Below are 17,894 nucleotides of genomic sequence, written 5' to 3' on the forward strand. Positions count from 1 at the left end.
TACCACTCAGTTGACCCCCACTGTAGTTGCTGGTATTCCCAGACAAATTTCAAAGGTGGTGGGCACTCATCTAAATGGAGAGGGCATTCAGGGGTATGGGTACCCACTACAGCAGAAACTAGTGGCATTGCACAAGTGGTCAGAGACCTGGGGACTGGCATGATCAGCTAGGTACATCTTCATGGCAGACCGCTTAAGTAGAGCAGTACAAATATTAGGTACAGAATGGTCCTTGGGACAGGGCATCGCAAACAAATTACCTTCCCCCTGTTTAGCCAACTACAGAAATGACACTTGCAGCTCCCAGGTGGCCCCAAGCAGAGTGGTACACTGTCTAGCCCTTTGTTGGCCGAGTCGGTTGAGCTTTAGACCGTCATTCGATGGGCCGAGTTCAATGCCCGCCCCCGGCTGATGAAGAGTTAGAGGAATTTATTTCTGGTGATAGAAATTCATTTCTCGCTATAAGATTCCACAATAAGCTGTAGGTCCCGTTGCTAAGTAACCAATTGGTTCTTAGCCACGTAAAAATAAGTCTAATCCTTCGGGCCAGCCCTAGGAGAGCTGTTAATCAGCTCAGTGGGTAAAACTAAGGTATACTTAACTTTTTTAACTTACTCCACCTGCTAGTGGATGTTCCAAGGGAACTTCCCCCTACTGCCACTATTGAGGCAAGAACTCAATGGGCAGTACCACCAGTGTAACCTCGATCCAACTTCATGGTTGGAGTCTGTGTAGCAGCTCCTCAGAGAGAAAGGTTTTTCCCAGAATGTTGTTAGTGCCATCTCCAGCCTCCTCAGACCATCATCTGTTGGAGTGTACCAGGGAAAATGGAAGGTCTTCCATTATCTGTCTTAATCCATTCAAGACAACTATAAAGGAAGAGGCAGATTTTCTCATCTTCTTATGTCAAGAGGAGGCCCTTTCCATGACCGAGATCAAGAGGTAAAGAGCTGCCCTTGCTCAATAGACCTTTCAACCTTTTGGGGACTGTCAGCCATGGTAAAACATTTTGAAAAGAAGTGTGCCTCACAATAGTTGAAGCCCCCTGTGTAGGATGTCACTGAGGTCCTAGCTAGCCTGAGATGGATGCCCTGTGAGTCCCCAAGAATGCATCAAACTTTGACCTGACCCTCAAGACAGTGTTTTGCCTTACCTTGGCCTTAACCAGGATAGTAGGGAAACTGCATGCCCTCTCACACATTGCCTCACACACCCAGGGGAGGTCATCCCTCAGGCTAACTTTTGTACCAGATTTCATGGTGAAGATGTAGAACCCTGTGATCCTGGCTGGCAGTTCAAAAGTTTTTCTGGCCCCTCTTTCAAAGACTGTAGGGGGCAGGGGGGAGGGGACAAAGGCAAAATGCTACTGTGTCCAGTTAGGTCCTTGAGAATCTATCTCAAGCATAACCCCCCTCCCATTCTACACAGGCTAACTTGTAGGAGACTTTATCAGTACTGGCCATGAGAAAAGGGAGATCTTGAGAAATACCATCTTTTGGTAGAGAGCAGTCATCATCAGGTAGTACCAGATCTGTCCAGGCAGTAACGCGCCCCTGACAGAATAAAGGGGGATTGGACCCTCAGTAGCACTCAAAAAGAACCACTCTATCCTCCAGGTTCTGAGAGCAGGGATCTGGAAGAAACAATCAGTCTTCACTTCCTTCCATCTCAAGGACTTGGCGTACAAGTCCTTGGGCACCTTCCTCACATTAGGAAAGGATTCCAAAAATTTTGTAGTGATCCAATAAAAAATAGTTTGTTTTTAAAAGAAAAGGGGATTAAAAGGAGCTTTTTTATTTGGATATGTAATGTTGATTTACATACATTTGTTATTGTGTGTATAGAATATACAGTAGAGTATATTAAATCATATACTGAACATTTAAACATTTTCTTGGGGAAATTACAGTATTCAGTTACAGATAGTATTAGACAGGGTCTTGAAATAAGCTCACAGAATTGTCTGGAAACTTATCAAAGATTTTTTTTGCCAGACTGTTTATTTTGACATTAAAAAGTAAAAAGAAAAACATGAATTAGTTTATTTTTCTAGAAATTGATTTTCTTGGTATGCATATGGTATTTGTGTCAAGATTTATTTATTGATGGAACTCTAGGAATATTTTACTTATTTTAAAACTCATTCCAGGTGTAAACAAGAAATGGAAAGTGTGGGGACACCTTCCTCAGGAGGGTTGTCAGTGGTTGGGGGTACAGTTCTCAGTGTCTGTGATGGCATGACATACACACAACTTTTGGATCATGGATATGGTCTCACTCCTATTACTCCTAGTAATGCCCAAGAGTCTCCAGTTACTCCTGGACGCACACAGGTAAGTTATCTTTTCTTAGATCCAGGAATAGGAAGAGTATTTTATAATTTAGGTTTTACATATTAGTTTATCATTAGCTAAAGCTCATGTAGTGTAAAATAGCCAGGTGGCATTAGGAGATAAGATAAAATATCAGGCTAAAACAGGTTCTGATGCAGTAAAAAGTATATTTGATAGCCACTGAGCGCAGCCACTGTTCATCCTCAAAGAAGCTTACAAAAGAAATTGACAGGTGACAAAATGGGTTAGCAACTAATAAATAAACCCCAACAACCCAGATTAATTTTTGATCTTGAGGAATAGTCACTGGTTAACCATTTTCTTTATTTTGGATACCCATAGGGTTTGGCAATAAAGAACAGGAGACAACACATGAACCAGTACAGTAAGTTCTCGTTTTATGTCATTTCAATCTGTCATTTCGTGGTTACGTTTCACCATCTCCCATAAATTGATTAAAAAATTCTTGATCCATCATTCAGACAAATTCAAACTTTGCGCGGGAAGTAGTTGACGTGAGGAGTGGAAGAATAACGTCATCCTGTGCCGGAGTACGGGAAGACGGTGTCAGGTCACTGGCTCCCAAGCTTAAGGCAGACTTTTCTGACTTGGTTACGTCCTCACCATTCTCCCATAAATTTATTAAAAAATTCTTGTTCCGAATTTCATACGCAGGCAACACAATACCAACAGTCATACTCTCCTTCCCAGCTAGTTAACCGCGCCTGTCCTGTCTCGTCCCAAGCTAGTTACTGCGCTTAGACTTCGATGTACTCTCTCTCTCTCTCTCTCTCTCTCTCTCTCTCTCTCTCTCTCTCTCTCTCTCTAATTTCTATAGTAAGAATATAAATTGGTCAAAAATAAATGAAGAATTAAACAAAGAATGGGAAAACATATTTGTAAGTGATGATATACAGGTAAATACCGATATATTATATAAAATATTAGAGGAAATAGTGGAAAAATATATACCGAAGAAAAAAAGTAAGCATCAGTCACAAATTCCAAGAGACAGAAGGATCTTGTTCCAGAAAATTAGAAAGTGGAAAAAAGCTCTTGCAAAAGAAAAGAATGCATGGAAAGTGATGGAGCTAAAAAGTAAGATAGAAAATGCAGAACAAAAGATTATACAATCAAAAGAAAGTGAAAAATGGAACCTAGAAGAAATGACACTACAAAATATCAAGCAAAACCCTAAAATTTTTTATTCTTATGCAAAAAGATGAATAAAATAAGAGTAGAAATAGGCCCTCTAAGAATTGAAGGGCGATTGACGAATGAAAAAAGGAAATATGTAACATATTAGCAGAAAGATATAAGAGTGAATTTACACCTAGAATTGACAATGAAGATAATGATACAGAAATAAGAGATGAAAATACTGAATACTTATCAGATATAGATATTACAGAAGCCGATATTGTGCAGGCTATTAATGAAATTAAAAATGGATCAGCAGCAGGACCAGATGGAGTACCTGCCATATTGTTAAAGAAAGTGGTTCATTCAATCGCAAAGTCGCTTAGCAATATTATTAAGACAAAGTATAGATACAGGCAAGATTTATGATGAGCATAAATTAGCATATATTACTCCTACTTTCAAAAGTGGTTCAAGACTAGAGGCAAGTAATTATAGGCCTGTGAGTCTGACATCTCATATTATGAAAGTATATGAAAGGGTAATGAAAAAATATAATGAAACATTTAATGAAAAATAAATTTTTCAATATAGGACAACATGGTTTTGTACCGGAAAAAGTACACAAACCCAACTGTTAGTCCACCATGAAAGCATATATAAAAATATGATAAATGAAAAAGATACAGATGTGGTTTACCTAGACTTTGCAAAAGCTTTTGACAAGGTAGATCATAATATATTAGCGAAAAAATGAGAAAACATAACATTGTTGACAAAGTAGGAAGATGGATAAAAGGATTTTTGCAAAATAGAAAACAGATAGTGATTGCAAACGATGAGAAATCGGATGAAGCTACGGTAATATCCGTGTACCACAGGGTACGGTGTTAGCTGCATTGCTGTTTGTGATTATGATTGCAGACATAGACAGTAATGTTAAGGACTCAGTAGTAAGAAGTTTTGCAGATGACACAAGAATAAGTAGAGAAATTGCTTGTGATGAAGATAGAAACTCGCTACAAAGAGACCTAAACAAAATATATAAATAGGCAGAGATAAATAGGATGGTATTTAACTCTGATAAATTTGAATCAATGAACTACGGTGATAAAGTAGGAATGCTATATGCATATAAAGGACCTAATAATGAGACAATCACAAACAAGGAAGCAGTTAAAGACCTTGGTGTGATGTTGAATAGAATATGTTATGCAATGATCAAATAGCAATTCTATTGGCAAAATGCAAAGCAAAAATGGGAATGTTGTTCGGCACTTCAAAACAAGAAAAGCTGAACACATGATTATGCTTTTATAAACGTCGACGTAGTCCACTTGAATATTGCAATATAATATGGTACCCACACTACCAAAAGGATATTGCACAAATAGAGAGTGTACAAAGGTCATTTACAGCTAGAATAGAAGAAGTTAAGGACCTTGACTACTGGGAAAGACTACAATTCTTAAATTTATATAGTCTTGAAAGGAGAAGAGAATGCTACATGGTAATTCAAGCATGGAAACAGATAGAAGGAATTACCGAAAACATCATGGAACTAAAATTATCAAAAAGAGCAAGCAGAGGTAGATTAATAGTGCCAAAAACTATACCAGGAAAATTAAGGAAAGCACACAGGACATTAATCCACCACGCACCAGCATCGATAATGCAGCGTCTATTCAATGTGCTACCAGCTCATCTGAGGAACATAACAGGAGTGAGCGTAGATGTGTTTAAGAATAAGCTCGACAAATATCTAAGATGCATCCCAGACCATCCAAGACTGGAAGATGCAAAATATACCGGAAGATGCGTTAGCAACTCTCTGGTAGACATCAAAGGTGCCTCACACTGAGCGACCTGGGGCAACCCGAACGAATTGTAAGGTCTGTAAGGTCTCTCTCTTTCTCCATATCTTTATTAAGAAAAAAAATATATCAATGGAATGTTATTTCATTTTCAGAATCCACTTATACTGTACAGTATTATTATATTGGTCTATTATCATCGTAATATGTACTGTATAAAACAAACAATTATCCCAAATTGAGTGTGTGCATAAGTAGGTACATGTTGCCATATTTTTTTCTTTGATTCACTGTACTATACTTCATTACAAGTTTAGTTGATTCTATGGTTATCACATCTATTATAACAGTACACAAGAGAATATTTTATCACTGTTGTTTCATCTCAGTCACCTTAGAAACATTTAAAATCTGAATTTTATACGTAGGCAACACAAAACCAACAGTCGTACTCTCCTCCCTAGCTAGTTTAACGACGCCTGCCCCGTCTCTTCCCAGCTAGTTACTGTGCTTAGACTTCAATGTAAACACTTCAGTTTTTCTCTCTCTCTCTCAGTATATGTATCCCTTTAATGAAAAAAAAAGCAAAATGTCAATAAAACATTATTTCACTTACAGAATCCATTTATACTTTGCTTAGACTTCGATGTAAATCTCAATCTCTCTCTCTCTCTCTCTCTCTCTCTCTCTCTCTCTCTGTACTGTAAACCCCTCCCCTCGTATTCGTGGTCTCACTATTCGTGGACTCGCCTATTTCGCGGATTTCTCTGTGGAATGCATATACACATTATTCGTGGAAAATTTGCCCATTTGCGTTATTTTTCACTGAGAAATATTCACTGATTACTGTATTTTCATATAATTTTCATGAATAAATGCACTTTTTGTGATAAAACTATTAAAATACTCAGGTATAAGCATTTTTAGGGTTTTTGGTTTTTTTTTGTTTAAACTATCAAAATAGGCAGTTCTAAGTGTTTTTAGAGGGGTTTTAAGTATTCACAGATTTTAGCTATGTGCTTGGGGGTGCAGTATGCATCCCCCGCGAATAGGGGGATTTACTATGCTGTAATTTATCACAGGAGTAAATGTAAGGAGAATATTTACCCTTAATGCTGTATTTATGTGCTCAGGAATTTTTTTCTTTTTATTTATTTATTTATTTTATTTTATTTTTTTTTTTTTTTTTTTTTTTTTCATTTTTAGTGATTCACTTCATTATGTATGCTTAAGGGTATCGGCGGGGTCGGGGATTAATTTTGAGTGATGGTGTTCAAACTTCCACAGGTGTTACCTCTAGTTTGACCGAAGATGCATACAAAATTTCAGGTGAATTGGATGAAAACATTTTTTAACGAATATTTTTCTTTTAAACAACATTTTTTGTGTTTTTTTAAAGTACATCTCCTTCTTTATTTATTATTCAATTTAAAATCAAAAGTAATAGCAGGAAGTTTAGTTCCTATCAAATAAAACGGCAAACTCAAAAATCTAATATGTGATGTATGCTATTTTAAAAAATATTTTAAAAAGTACAATAAAAATACCATAAAATTATATATTAAATCTTGGTAAAAAATTTTTTAGAGAAAAAGAAAATAAATTTGCCGATGTGTTCTCTCACTATCTCTGTTCAAATTGCTTTTTAGATTTTTAAAATCCATTCATAAATAAGGAGTTTTGGAATTTGAATGTAGAAAAAGTAAGTTTTGAGAAAAATGCAGTTAAAGATTTGCTAACCATTTATTTTGCTTTTAGAAGCATATAAAGTTTCTTGGAAAAGCCTATATGGCACTTGTTCCCCTCTCTTTTATAAGAGATATATTATTCCCTCTAAAAAAAAAACATTTATCACTTAACGAAAATAGTTTATATTATTTTTGGGGATAATCATAGAATGCCACTTGACTTGTGCTGCCAGGTTTTTAGGAGGCTAATGAGCCCCTCCTTCATATTCTCCTTTTGATGTTCTTTGCTTCTTTTGCTTTCTTGAATGCATAGCAGACATTTGTTTCCTGGTCTTCTCTTTCATCTGAAGGCCTTTCAGGCTTTCTCCTGTCATTTTTCTCATAATAGGCAGCAATGAACTCGCTGCATAGCTGATATCATGTTCCAATCTTTATGACTGTGCTATCACTCAATTTATTGAGTCCTCCAAGCTCACTCCTAAACATAACTTTGTTTGTCGTTGTTACATATTTCGAAACATATTGTGTATCTTTTTCAAGGACATAAGACAAAAGACAATCCTCTTCCGAACGTGGTTTATGCATTCTTCCTTGAGCACTGGATATGGAGTGCCATAAGGACCAGTGCCCTCATTCAAACTGCATACTCCTTTATATGCTGTCGAATCCCCTTCACCAACAAATACTTTATATATGAATTCCTTGTCTAGTGATCTTTGCCACAATGCGAGAGCACCAGCAGCTTCCATATCTCCAGAAGCTACGTCAGGGACAGCAATTACATCTTGAAAATGCTCATTCTCTTCCTCCTCCCTCTCCTCATCATCAGATAACTTCAAAACAAAGTCGTCGGTGCCATCATCATCATCATCATCTTGATATATTTTTGCAAGGGAATAATAGATTTCACTCGGAGCGGGCTTCGTAATAGGAAGTACTTGGCATCTCCTCAGCACACGTGGTTGGTGGCAACTTGTGAGAAGCCATAACATTAGCTGTGTCTATACTTTTACCTTCAAGATAAATTTTGATATTGCAAGAGCTTGCTTCCCTTCGCTTACTAAACTTTTTTGGCATGTTGGTAATATATATATTTAACACACAACTGACGTCCAAAAGTCCGAAGAAGTGTTGCAATGGATTGAAAATAACAAATACACGATTACATCAAAGAAATATAAGAATTCTCTCTCCGGACAACTGGCTTGCGTTATTCAGTCCTGGGAAGCGTTGCCATCTCTATCAGGAAAACATATTGTACGGCATACGAAAGAATACGCAATGAAAAGAATTACAAATACCTGAAGAATGAATGCAAAATGAAATAGTAAAACCACCCCTAACCAGACCCTTAATTCTCTACTTGGGTGTGGCCTTTAAATTGGCCTTTAAACCGTTTAAAAGGCTTCGTATCAATATTATCTTATGTGTGGCAATGGCCGGGACCCAGATCTGTGGAAATATGACGATAATTAATTTTAATGAATTTGAGCCAATATCACCAAAATCGCAGGCCGCCGATACCCTTAAGTTTCGACTTAAGCCTAAAGTTGGGTTACATCATGGGTGTTGGAACAGATCTCTGATGTAACCAGGTTAAAGTTGGTTTACATCATGGGTGTAGGGACAGATCTCCGATGTAACCCGAAGACCTGCTGTATATGTATATTCTTTGTGGTTCAAAGGTGGCTTACCTAATTAGGTAGTGTCTGGCTGCGGGATTATTGTACCTTTCCCATCAATATCTCAGCATGACCACCACTCTTGTGGCAATAGTGTTTCAGGAATTTTTTATTCCAAAGAAAGTTAACATGTACTTACCTTTTGGATGTCATGTGAGTCAGGAAAGGAGTGAGAGCCTGCCTTTTTTAATGAGGGCTACTAAAATGATTCTTGCCCATGTAGATAGAGTGGGACGTGTATACGTACTAAAATTTAGAAGTAGCTGTCAAATGTGTTTAAAATTTAGGTATGTGATGAAGTTATAATCCATAAATTATCTTCAGGTGCCAAGGCACTGCATTGGCAATTGTTAAAATTACAGGTGAACTGTTAGTAGTGCATTTATGGAAAATTCAGTAGAGCTCATTGTTTGGTACATTGTAAAAGGATTGTAATAGATAATCAATAAAAATAAAATGTAATTTCAGAGTGTCAAAAGGAGGCTTGTTTTAGAAGAGGGAGGCATTGATGGAGAAGGTTTTCGTACTCCTGTAAAGACTCCCAGACGAGCACGTCAAAAGTCTGTATCTGCCACCCACTACAGTCCATCACCGTCCAAGCGGAAAACTCCAGGTATTTGTCTAAATTGATTGATTTCTGTATAAACATTGCTCTTTATGGGTAGCATTTTTGAACTGGAATGTATGACATGGTGGTAGAATTAATAATACAGTTGTACTTTAAAATTTGTAGTGGTCAAGAGCACTAGCCTTGCTCAGATTTGAAAATTTACTTAGAACTCGTGACACCCAAACCTGAAATTCCACGCAGTATTTGGTAGTCACAAAATTTGCCATTATTTAATATAAACAATTGAATATTTAACAATTTGAAACTTACACATTACCCTACCGAACAGCATAGTATCAACATAGTAAGGGAAGAGAGGGGGAGGGAGGTGCAGGCAATACTATGCTGTGATACTATATGTAAAGTGATATTGCAACTTACCAGACAGTATTAAGTGGTATAGGCCTATTCAAGTAAAAAGCAGTTAGTCCTAGTGTTTCAACATTAAAATCTTAGTCTTTTTTATCTTAAACTCTAGGTAGAAACTTGATCATTTTGCCATCACTAAGATACTAATGGTAATATAATCAAAGTAGACTTTATAATAAAAGACAAGATTTTAATTGAGAAGTACTAGGACTGACTGCTTTTTTCTCAAATATACACACTCCTCTACTTACAAACTTTCAAAGATACGAACATCTGTGCTTATAAATTCAATTTTTGTTTGGAGCGCTCCAGGCTGTGACCCACAAGTCCAAATTTTTTTGTTAGGGCATGCTTTAACTTGGTTACAATTTCTGTCGCTACCCATGCTGGACAGCACCGTAGCTGACGCCACTATGCATCCCAGCTTTTTTGTACCTACTGCATGCTAGTGCTATGATTTCATCTCTTGTGGTGATTCATTCTGCATTTTTGTGAAATGTTTCCCACATCCATTAATATATCATGGCTAATGGCAAGCGCAAGGCCACTGGTGAAAGTGGTAGTGTTGAAAAGTGGCAATCCATCTCAGTGGAAACTAAAGTGGCTATAATAAAGAAGTTAGAAAGTGGTAAAATACTGTAATGGTTGACATAGCGCACCATTATAAGATGAATCGCTCGACCATCGGTACAATTTTGAAGAACAAAGATAAAATTATGGAGCACCTGAAAAGTGCTGTGCCAATGCAATCAACAATTAAATTATAAGTAAGAGAAGTGGGAGGTTGGTAGAAACTATTGGGTATCTGGATGGAACACCAGAGACAAAGGTCTGTACTGCTTAGCCTCATGCTGATTCAGGAAAAGGTTAAAGCCTTTTCGATGACTTGAAGGCTAAGGCTGGTGAAAGTACTAAAGATGAAACATTTGCTGCAAGTCGTGGATGGTTTTATCGCTTCAAAAAACGAGCCAACTTGCATCATGTGTCTGTAAGTGGTGAGGCAGTGAGCACCAACAAAGCAGCAGCTGAAAAATTTCTTGAGGCTCAAGGAATTCATAGATAAGATTGGTTATACCCTTCAGCAATTTTTTAATATTGAGGAGACAGACCTTTTCTGGGAAAAATTGCTGGACAGAACGTACGTCAGCCATGAAGAGAAGATGATGCCAGGAGTTGGAGGACTGGTTTTCCATCACTTAATCCCCGAAATCAAGCTGTATTGCAGAGAGAATAACATTCCATTTAAGATTATCTAATTTTGGACATGCCCCTGGTCACCCACTGCACTAGATGATTTCCATCTGGATGTTCAATTTTATTTACCACCTAACACAACTTAACACAACTTCACTCATTCAGCCAATGGATCAGGGTGTAATAGCAAATTTCAAAAAATACTACACTCGCTGTATGTATAGGCAAGCATCAAAGGAGATAAATGATGCAGATGTGACCTTACATGACTTCTGGAAGGGTTATAACATTTACAATTGTATAAAGAACATTGATGCTGCATGGCATGAAGAAGTGAGATCAACATGAATGGAGTATGGCAGGCCTTATGCCCACAGTTTGTAAATGATTTAAGAGGGTTTAATCAAGAAGAGGAGGAAAAGGGAATTGTTAACAGTCTCATTGACAAATGAAAAGTTGAACCTTGACATAGGGGAAGAGGACTTTCAACAGTTGTTTGACAGCCATTCAGAGGAGTTGACAAATGAGGATTTGATGGAACTGGAAGAACAGCAAAAAACAGAAGAACATGAAGAAGAATTTGTTCCCATAAAGAAATATGAAACAAAATATGATGGCCGAGGGGTTTTCTCTTCTAGAAAAAGTGTTGACTATTTTTGAGAATCAGGACCCAAATGTTGAGAGAGTCTCAAAAGTAGTTACAATAGTCAATAATACTTTCCAGTGTTATCATTTCATATACGATGAAAAGAAAGAAAAACGGTGCAGACTTCCATAGACAAATTCTTTAAACCAGTGCCTTCAACCTCAAGATCCTCCCCACCTCCAATGACTGCTTCCTCCCCAAATGAAGAGGAAAGTGATGAAATCCTTGCTGAAGAAAGCAAAAATGAAGACAATGACCTGCCACTCCAGTGTTAATTCCACATATCTCTCCCCCCTTTCGTCATCCATCATGATAAACCTTCGACACCAGTTTCAAAGGTAAGAAAACTAAGTGTACATTACGTTTACTGTATTATCATAATTTATTTAAAATGTTAGGTCTTATATATCATTTATAAAATACAGTAACAGTACCAGTATTGGGTTTTAGTAATGACTGCGTATATGAAATTGAACTTGTGAAGAAAATTAACTTACAAACAGTCGTTCAGGACTTAATCGTTCGTAAGTAGAGCGTCTGTATACCACTGATACCATCTGGTAAGTTGCAATATCACTTTACATAGAGTATTCTGTTTTATAAGGGTCATTATTAGTGTTAGAAACTTCTAGTACTCTTAGGATATTTTGAAAGAACCTGAGATAGTGTACTGTATTTTTATATATAATTCTACCTTGTGTGGGATTATTTTTCAAGAACTTTGATTCATAAAAATGTAGATATAAATTGACAGTGTTAAGGCTGTAATCTAGCACCCATAGGGATATATACCTATTTTGTCTATAAATGTTATAAAATTTAATATAGTTATGGTAAATAGAAAGTATTTTGTATTTTAAAAAAGTTAGTTTTACCGATTGTCATTTAATCATTTTTAGTTTACAGTATTAGTAAATTAGCATGTTTTTATATATTACTGTATATGAGCCACATTGTATCTGGGTCGATCATCATGTGGTAACGTAGTACTGTATACATAGTACTAAAATCAGATGAAGATAGCATATAATTACTAGGGCCTATAGGATTGTTATTACATGGCTGGATCAATTCTAGTACAGGTACACAAGCCTTTATCTGAAATCCTTGGGGCCAGATGTGTTTTGGTTTTTGGAATTTCGGATTTTGGAGCTTTGGGGTCAGGAGCATAATCAGACAATCAAACATCACTACTGCAAAAAAAAAAAATTTTTTTTATATAAATAACTTACCAAAGTAATTACATAGCTATAGTTTCTAACTAGTATGACAGCTTAAATTCAGAATTTGCAGTAATGCTTCGATTGTTTAGTGAAGGTGACCAGTACTGATCACTAATGGCAATGCTAGGAACAACTTGGCAGATAACCTCATTTTGTCGTCCTTGATGTAAACATCAGATATTTGCGGCAGCTTTTTTCATCATTTGCCAGTTATCGAACCGGATTTCGGTGATGTATTATTGCTGATTTTGACTAACCTTCAAGCTTATACAGTACTTTTAGGATCAGTATTTTGTTATTAAGATCTGATTCAAGTTTATCAGTTTTGCAAATTGTTTAACTACTTCCATGATTTCTAATTATTAAGTAGAAAATCTGCTACTAGTGATACAGAAGCAGTCATTGCCCACTTAGCCTAGCATAGCTGGGCTATAGACTGTTTGCCTGAGTAGAGATAACTTAGGCAGACTGGCATGAAGAGCAAAAATTAGTTAAAATATCAGCTGAAGAATGGTTGATTTTTCCATGAGTATGAAAATATGCTATATTTACATGTATTATTTTTAATAAGTATGAAAATAAGACATTTAAACGTTGTATTTGCTACCATCTTTGCCGAGTTGCTTAACAATAAACTTTGCATTCGCTACCACCCTTACCGAGTAGCGTAATAGAACATAAACATTGCATTTGCTACCATATTTGCCGAGTCACGTAATAGAATGTAAACATTGCACTCTCTACCATCTGCCGAGTAGCGTAATAAAATGTAAAATGCATTCGCTACAGGACCGATATTTTCAGTAATGGAATATCTGCTAGTCTCAATGTTTGTTAGTTGAGATTTGTCTGTATGATGGTACCGTGTATACTTCAAATAATTAATTAAACATCATGTTATTACACTTTCCTTTGCAGAGAAGGGAAAAAGTGTAAGGGCAGAACGTAGCAAGGAGAGAAATTGTGCTTACTTAGGTTGCGCTGGGCTTTTGAAAGAATTGACATTCTTGACTGCTGACAATCACCTTGATGCCCAGTTGCCTGGCGCCATCTACAACCTGGGAGCAATCAGCACCTGGCACCAGCTCCTGATCATCTGGCATTTAGTCTTCCTGCATCCAATTTTTTCTCTCCTGCTACTAGCCCTCTAATTTTTTCTGTTTGCTCTTGCACCTGGCTCCCTCACTTCCTTCCCATACCATTGCCAGTCTTGTGTCTGGGTTAACAGAAGTCAACCTTGTAATAGTGAAGTGTGCAGTGGAGGTGGTGTCTACTCATACCCCAATGCTCCTAGACAGAAAGTCCTTGATGCTGTTCCCAGGTATCGACAGACAGCCACTGGAGAGGCGTCTTACTGGATGAATAGTGGAGAATGTGGTTATCCAGCCCTATCAGATCTCCTAAACCCGGTCCCTGTCAGACTCCCCTAAACCTGGGAGGAGGCATACTGTCGGGCCATGGGAGTCCATAGGTAGTTACTCCTCGGTCGAGTCTGCTGTCTGCGGGTCTTGATGGATAGCCATTGAAAAGACGTCCATAGGGATGTGCTTTCTTTGTCCTCTAGTGATACAGATCCCAGTGTGAACAGTTATGTATCCCGTTGTGGACAAGGCACCTCTCTCTCTCTCTCTCTCTCTCTCTCTCTCTTTCTCTTTTTTTTTTTTTTCTCTCTCTCTCTCTTTTTTTTTTTTTTTTTTTTTTTTTTTGCGGAGGTGGGATTCCAGTGTGGACAGATACAGATCCCTGTGTAGACAAGTGGTGTTGATGGCACTTTTCAGGCATATCTCCAGTTGTGGAGCACCAGTAATTGACACCAAACACTCATCCAATCTGAGCACCCAGCAGTGTCAGAGTGGACAGAGTCAGTGTCCAAGCATCCACCTGTGTTCCAGTGTCCTAGTGTCCACCTCAGTGCCCAGTGGTCGCTGAATGCCTAGTGTCCGAGCACCCAGCTCTTGATTGTCCACCTGTCCATTTGGTGCAGCTGTCAGGCATCCAGCACCAGTTCCTCTTTGGCTCGGTGCCTGACTTTTTAAGAACATGCTGCTGTTCTGCCTTGTGCGCCAGTTCCGATTACACGGGAGGCAAGGACATCTGTGAGTTTTCAGTCTGATCTCTTGGTATTTCAGGCTCTTCCGTCTGCCATAGAAAAAACTGCTGCTTTCAGACGGTCCAAATTCTAGCCCCTTTTCCCCTCCTTGCTTGGGACTTTAGAGGTTGAGCCTACCCTGGACTCTGGTGTTCACCAAGATGTTAGCCTGGTTGCCGTAAAGTTCTTCAGAACCACTGAAGATATTCATGTTGATGATTGCCATTCCTGTCAGTGATAAGGAAGCTAGCCGCTCATGTCCTCATTGCAGTTTCACTTTATTGAACGACCTTAATTGGGCTCCAAACAGAAGAGAGGCGTCTTGCACCTTCTCAGACCTGTTTTGCTGTGCTGTGCCAATTCCCGAACACCTGGGTCCATTCGCAAGCTCCTGGCGCCAACTTCCTAGCACTAGGTGCCATCTACCGAGTGCCCGGCACCTGTTCTAGAGCGCTCGACAATATCTTTCTAGTGCTCGGATTCCGCTGCTGAGCGCCTAACTTATGTTCATGGTGCCCAGGGTTTTGCGGTTATGGAATTCTTCAAGCCTTTCATAATGTTCCAGATATTTTCCACCACGAACAGTTCCCACATGTTCTCGTTCTGCGTGAAGGTTTTGTCGAAGCCCATGCAAGGTGTTATCGAGTTAAGTAATGTCGAGTCCGCACGGATATTGACATCCTCCCAGCTGTCTTAGAGTCGGCAGCTAGTCTGCAAGGTTGTCTGCGAATCTACACATGGATCTACAAGTTTGCTCATTTCTCTGCGAGTCCACATGCATGGTCATCAGTGAAAGGCATGGTTCACAGCCTCTTTTTTTCCTTCAATTAGAAGACGGAGTTCAGATAGAGACGAACTAGACACCCCTTTCCATCAGTCTTCATGGCTATTGAATGAAAACCTTGGAGATGCAAGAAACACCCTTCCTTGTCCCCGCCAGACTTTGGGAGTATCTTAGGCCCCTCTTACCGGACAGGGTCTTCCCAGCTCGAGCATCTGTGCTTCAGCCTCTGTACAGCACAAGTCTTCTATGGAGTCCTCACTCCTCTTGTGTTTGACTTCATTTTTTCAGGGTATGACTATCAATCCTCACCTCGACGACTGACTTCTTCGATCCCCTTCGATGGACACGCTTGAAGGTTTTTTGATCTCAAGTCCACCTGGGGCAAGGAAACTCAGCTGGACACCTTTGTTTTTCTCAACTCCCCAAATCAAGTCAGAACTACAGTGGTAGCTGTCCTATCATACTTTTGGCAAGAAAGTTTCTTCGTCCTTGAGCCTAAACCTAGTTTTCAATGTTTCAGATCGAGGTTGGGGAGCCCTCTTGAAGAACCGAGGATTTTCCGGGACGTTGTTCCCGGATGGACGGATCTTTCACTTCTTTTTCGTAGAGCTAGAAGTTTTTTACGTAAAGTTCAGTGCTTTTTGACCTTAGTACACTCCTGGACTGTGGTAGCCATTCAGACAAGACCACAGTTCTAACATATTTTTGTAAGTAAGCAGGAGCTGTCCCATGTCTCCCCGCCTCCAAATAGTAAGAATCCTTCTTCTGTGGACAGATCATAAAGTCTTATAGTCACTCGGTTCGTTCACAGAACTAAAGTCGTAGCAGACATACTGAGCTGTCAGAAGCACATTGTTTTCATCATGGACTTTCGATCCCCTGGTGTCCAGGATCTGTGGAATCAATGGGGCAGGCCCCTTTTTGAACCTGTTTGCCCCTTCAAGGACTCTTCATCTCCCTCTTTGTTGTTGTCCTTACCATCCCTATAGTATGTGCAACAGACACCATGTAACAGACCGGTCCATCGGACCTCCTTTTCTCATGAACTTTATCACAGTCAAGGATTAGCTACACAAGCTTTAGGCTAACTGCAAGTTGCGTTAACATCTTAGCCCTATTCTACCTGTGTCATAGTTCCCGAACCTGCTTGGTTGTTGGTGGACTCAACAAGATCCTCCCCCAACCGTGTCGATCCTCCCCCAACCGTGTCTCCTCAGACAACCCCGCATCAAGATCTACCTAAGTGGTCTACTCTTACCCTGTTTAAAAAGCGTTTTATGTTAGAAGAAACAATGTTTTAGGCAAATAAAAAAGTGTGGGAATAGATAGTATGGCCTATCTGATATCTGATTATGATCTGTGTAAAGATCTTTAACAAGAATTTTTTTTACATTAGCAAATAAGATATAATTATGAAAAACAGTACTCTAATACCTCAATCTTATGTGCTTTGAGTTGCGCGAATTCACGTACATGCAAACTTTCCATTGTAACCTAACTTGACTGGCATATGGGATTTTTTCAAGACACGCAACATTTGTGAAATCCTCGTGAAACCCTGCAGAAATGTTTGTTTAATTTTTGAAGTCATAAGTTTTCATGCTTTTATGTGTAAAATCTATATGAAAATTGTATTTTTATTTTTTTACATGCATAAATATAATACAGGGGTAATTATAGCATATACAGTTAGTGTACTTTTATAAAAAGTGATACCCATTCGCAAGGTTACTGCACTTTTCAAAGATACCCCTGTAGAAAGTGTTTGTTTAATTTTTTAAGTAATTTATAAGTTTTCATGCTTTTAAGTGTAAAATCTATATGGAAAATTTGTATTATTGTACAGTATATGTATTTTTTTTATATAAATATGATACAGTAACTGTATTATGCCATTTGCAAAGTCTTTGTCACTAGGACCTCACATGATCTCAAGATGAGGTTGTTAAGTCGCGCTGATTTGATAAAATGAATTCGTTAACGTATTAAAACATATCAGAGACATAACTAAGAGTTGTATTAGTGTCATTCTGTGAAAATTACTCTAACCTCGTAGAAAGTGCTGTTGCAATCTGTATTACATGTAATTACAGCACATACAGTTTGTGTACTTTAATAAGATGTGATACCCTTTCGCAAAGTTACTGCAATTTTCAAAGATGTAATAACCCAGCAGAAAGTGTTTGTTTAATTTTTGAAGTATTGTAAGTCTTCATGCTTTCAAGTGTGAAATCTATATGGAAAATTTGTATTAGAGCCCAATATTTTTAAATGTGTTTCTCTCTCTCTCTCTCTCTCTCTCTCTCTCTCTCTCTCTCTCTC

General features: G+C 38.3%; 1 protein-coding gene across 6 annotated transcripts in view; it reads left to right on the plus strand.

Moving 5' to 3' along the window:
- Positions 1–17,894, plus strand: part of LOC136848721 (transcription factor E2F5-like) — a 96,840-nt gene that overhangs the window by 35,273 nt on the left and 43,673 nt on the right. For all 6 annotated transcript variants that reach the window (XM_067121246.1, XM_067121272.1, XM_067121257.1 and 3 more), the window contains exons 3-4: positions 2,150–2,333; positions 9,126–9,270. In XM_067121246.1, the coding sequence (XP_066977347.1) occupies positions 2,163–2,333; positions 9,126–9,270 (316 nt within the window). In that variant the 5' untranslated portion in view covers positions 2,150–2,162. The remainder of the gene's footprint in view (positions 1–2,149; positions 2,334–9,125; positions 9,271–17,894) is intronic.

This window comes from Macrobrachium rosenbergii, chromosome 2 (genome assembly GCF_040412425.1).
Source record: "Macrobrachium rosenbergii isolate ZJJX-2024 chromosome 2, ASM4041242v1, whole genome shotgun sequence".
In the NCBI taxonomy this organism is placed as follows: domain Eukaryota; kingdom Metazoa; phylum Arthropoda; class Malacostraca; order Decapoda; family Palaemonidae; genus Macrobrachium; species Macrobrachium rosenbergii.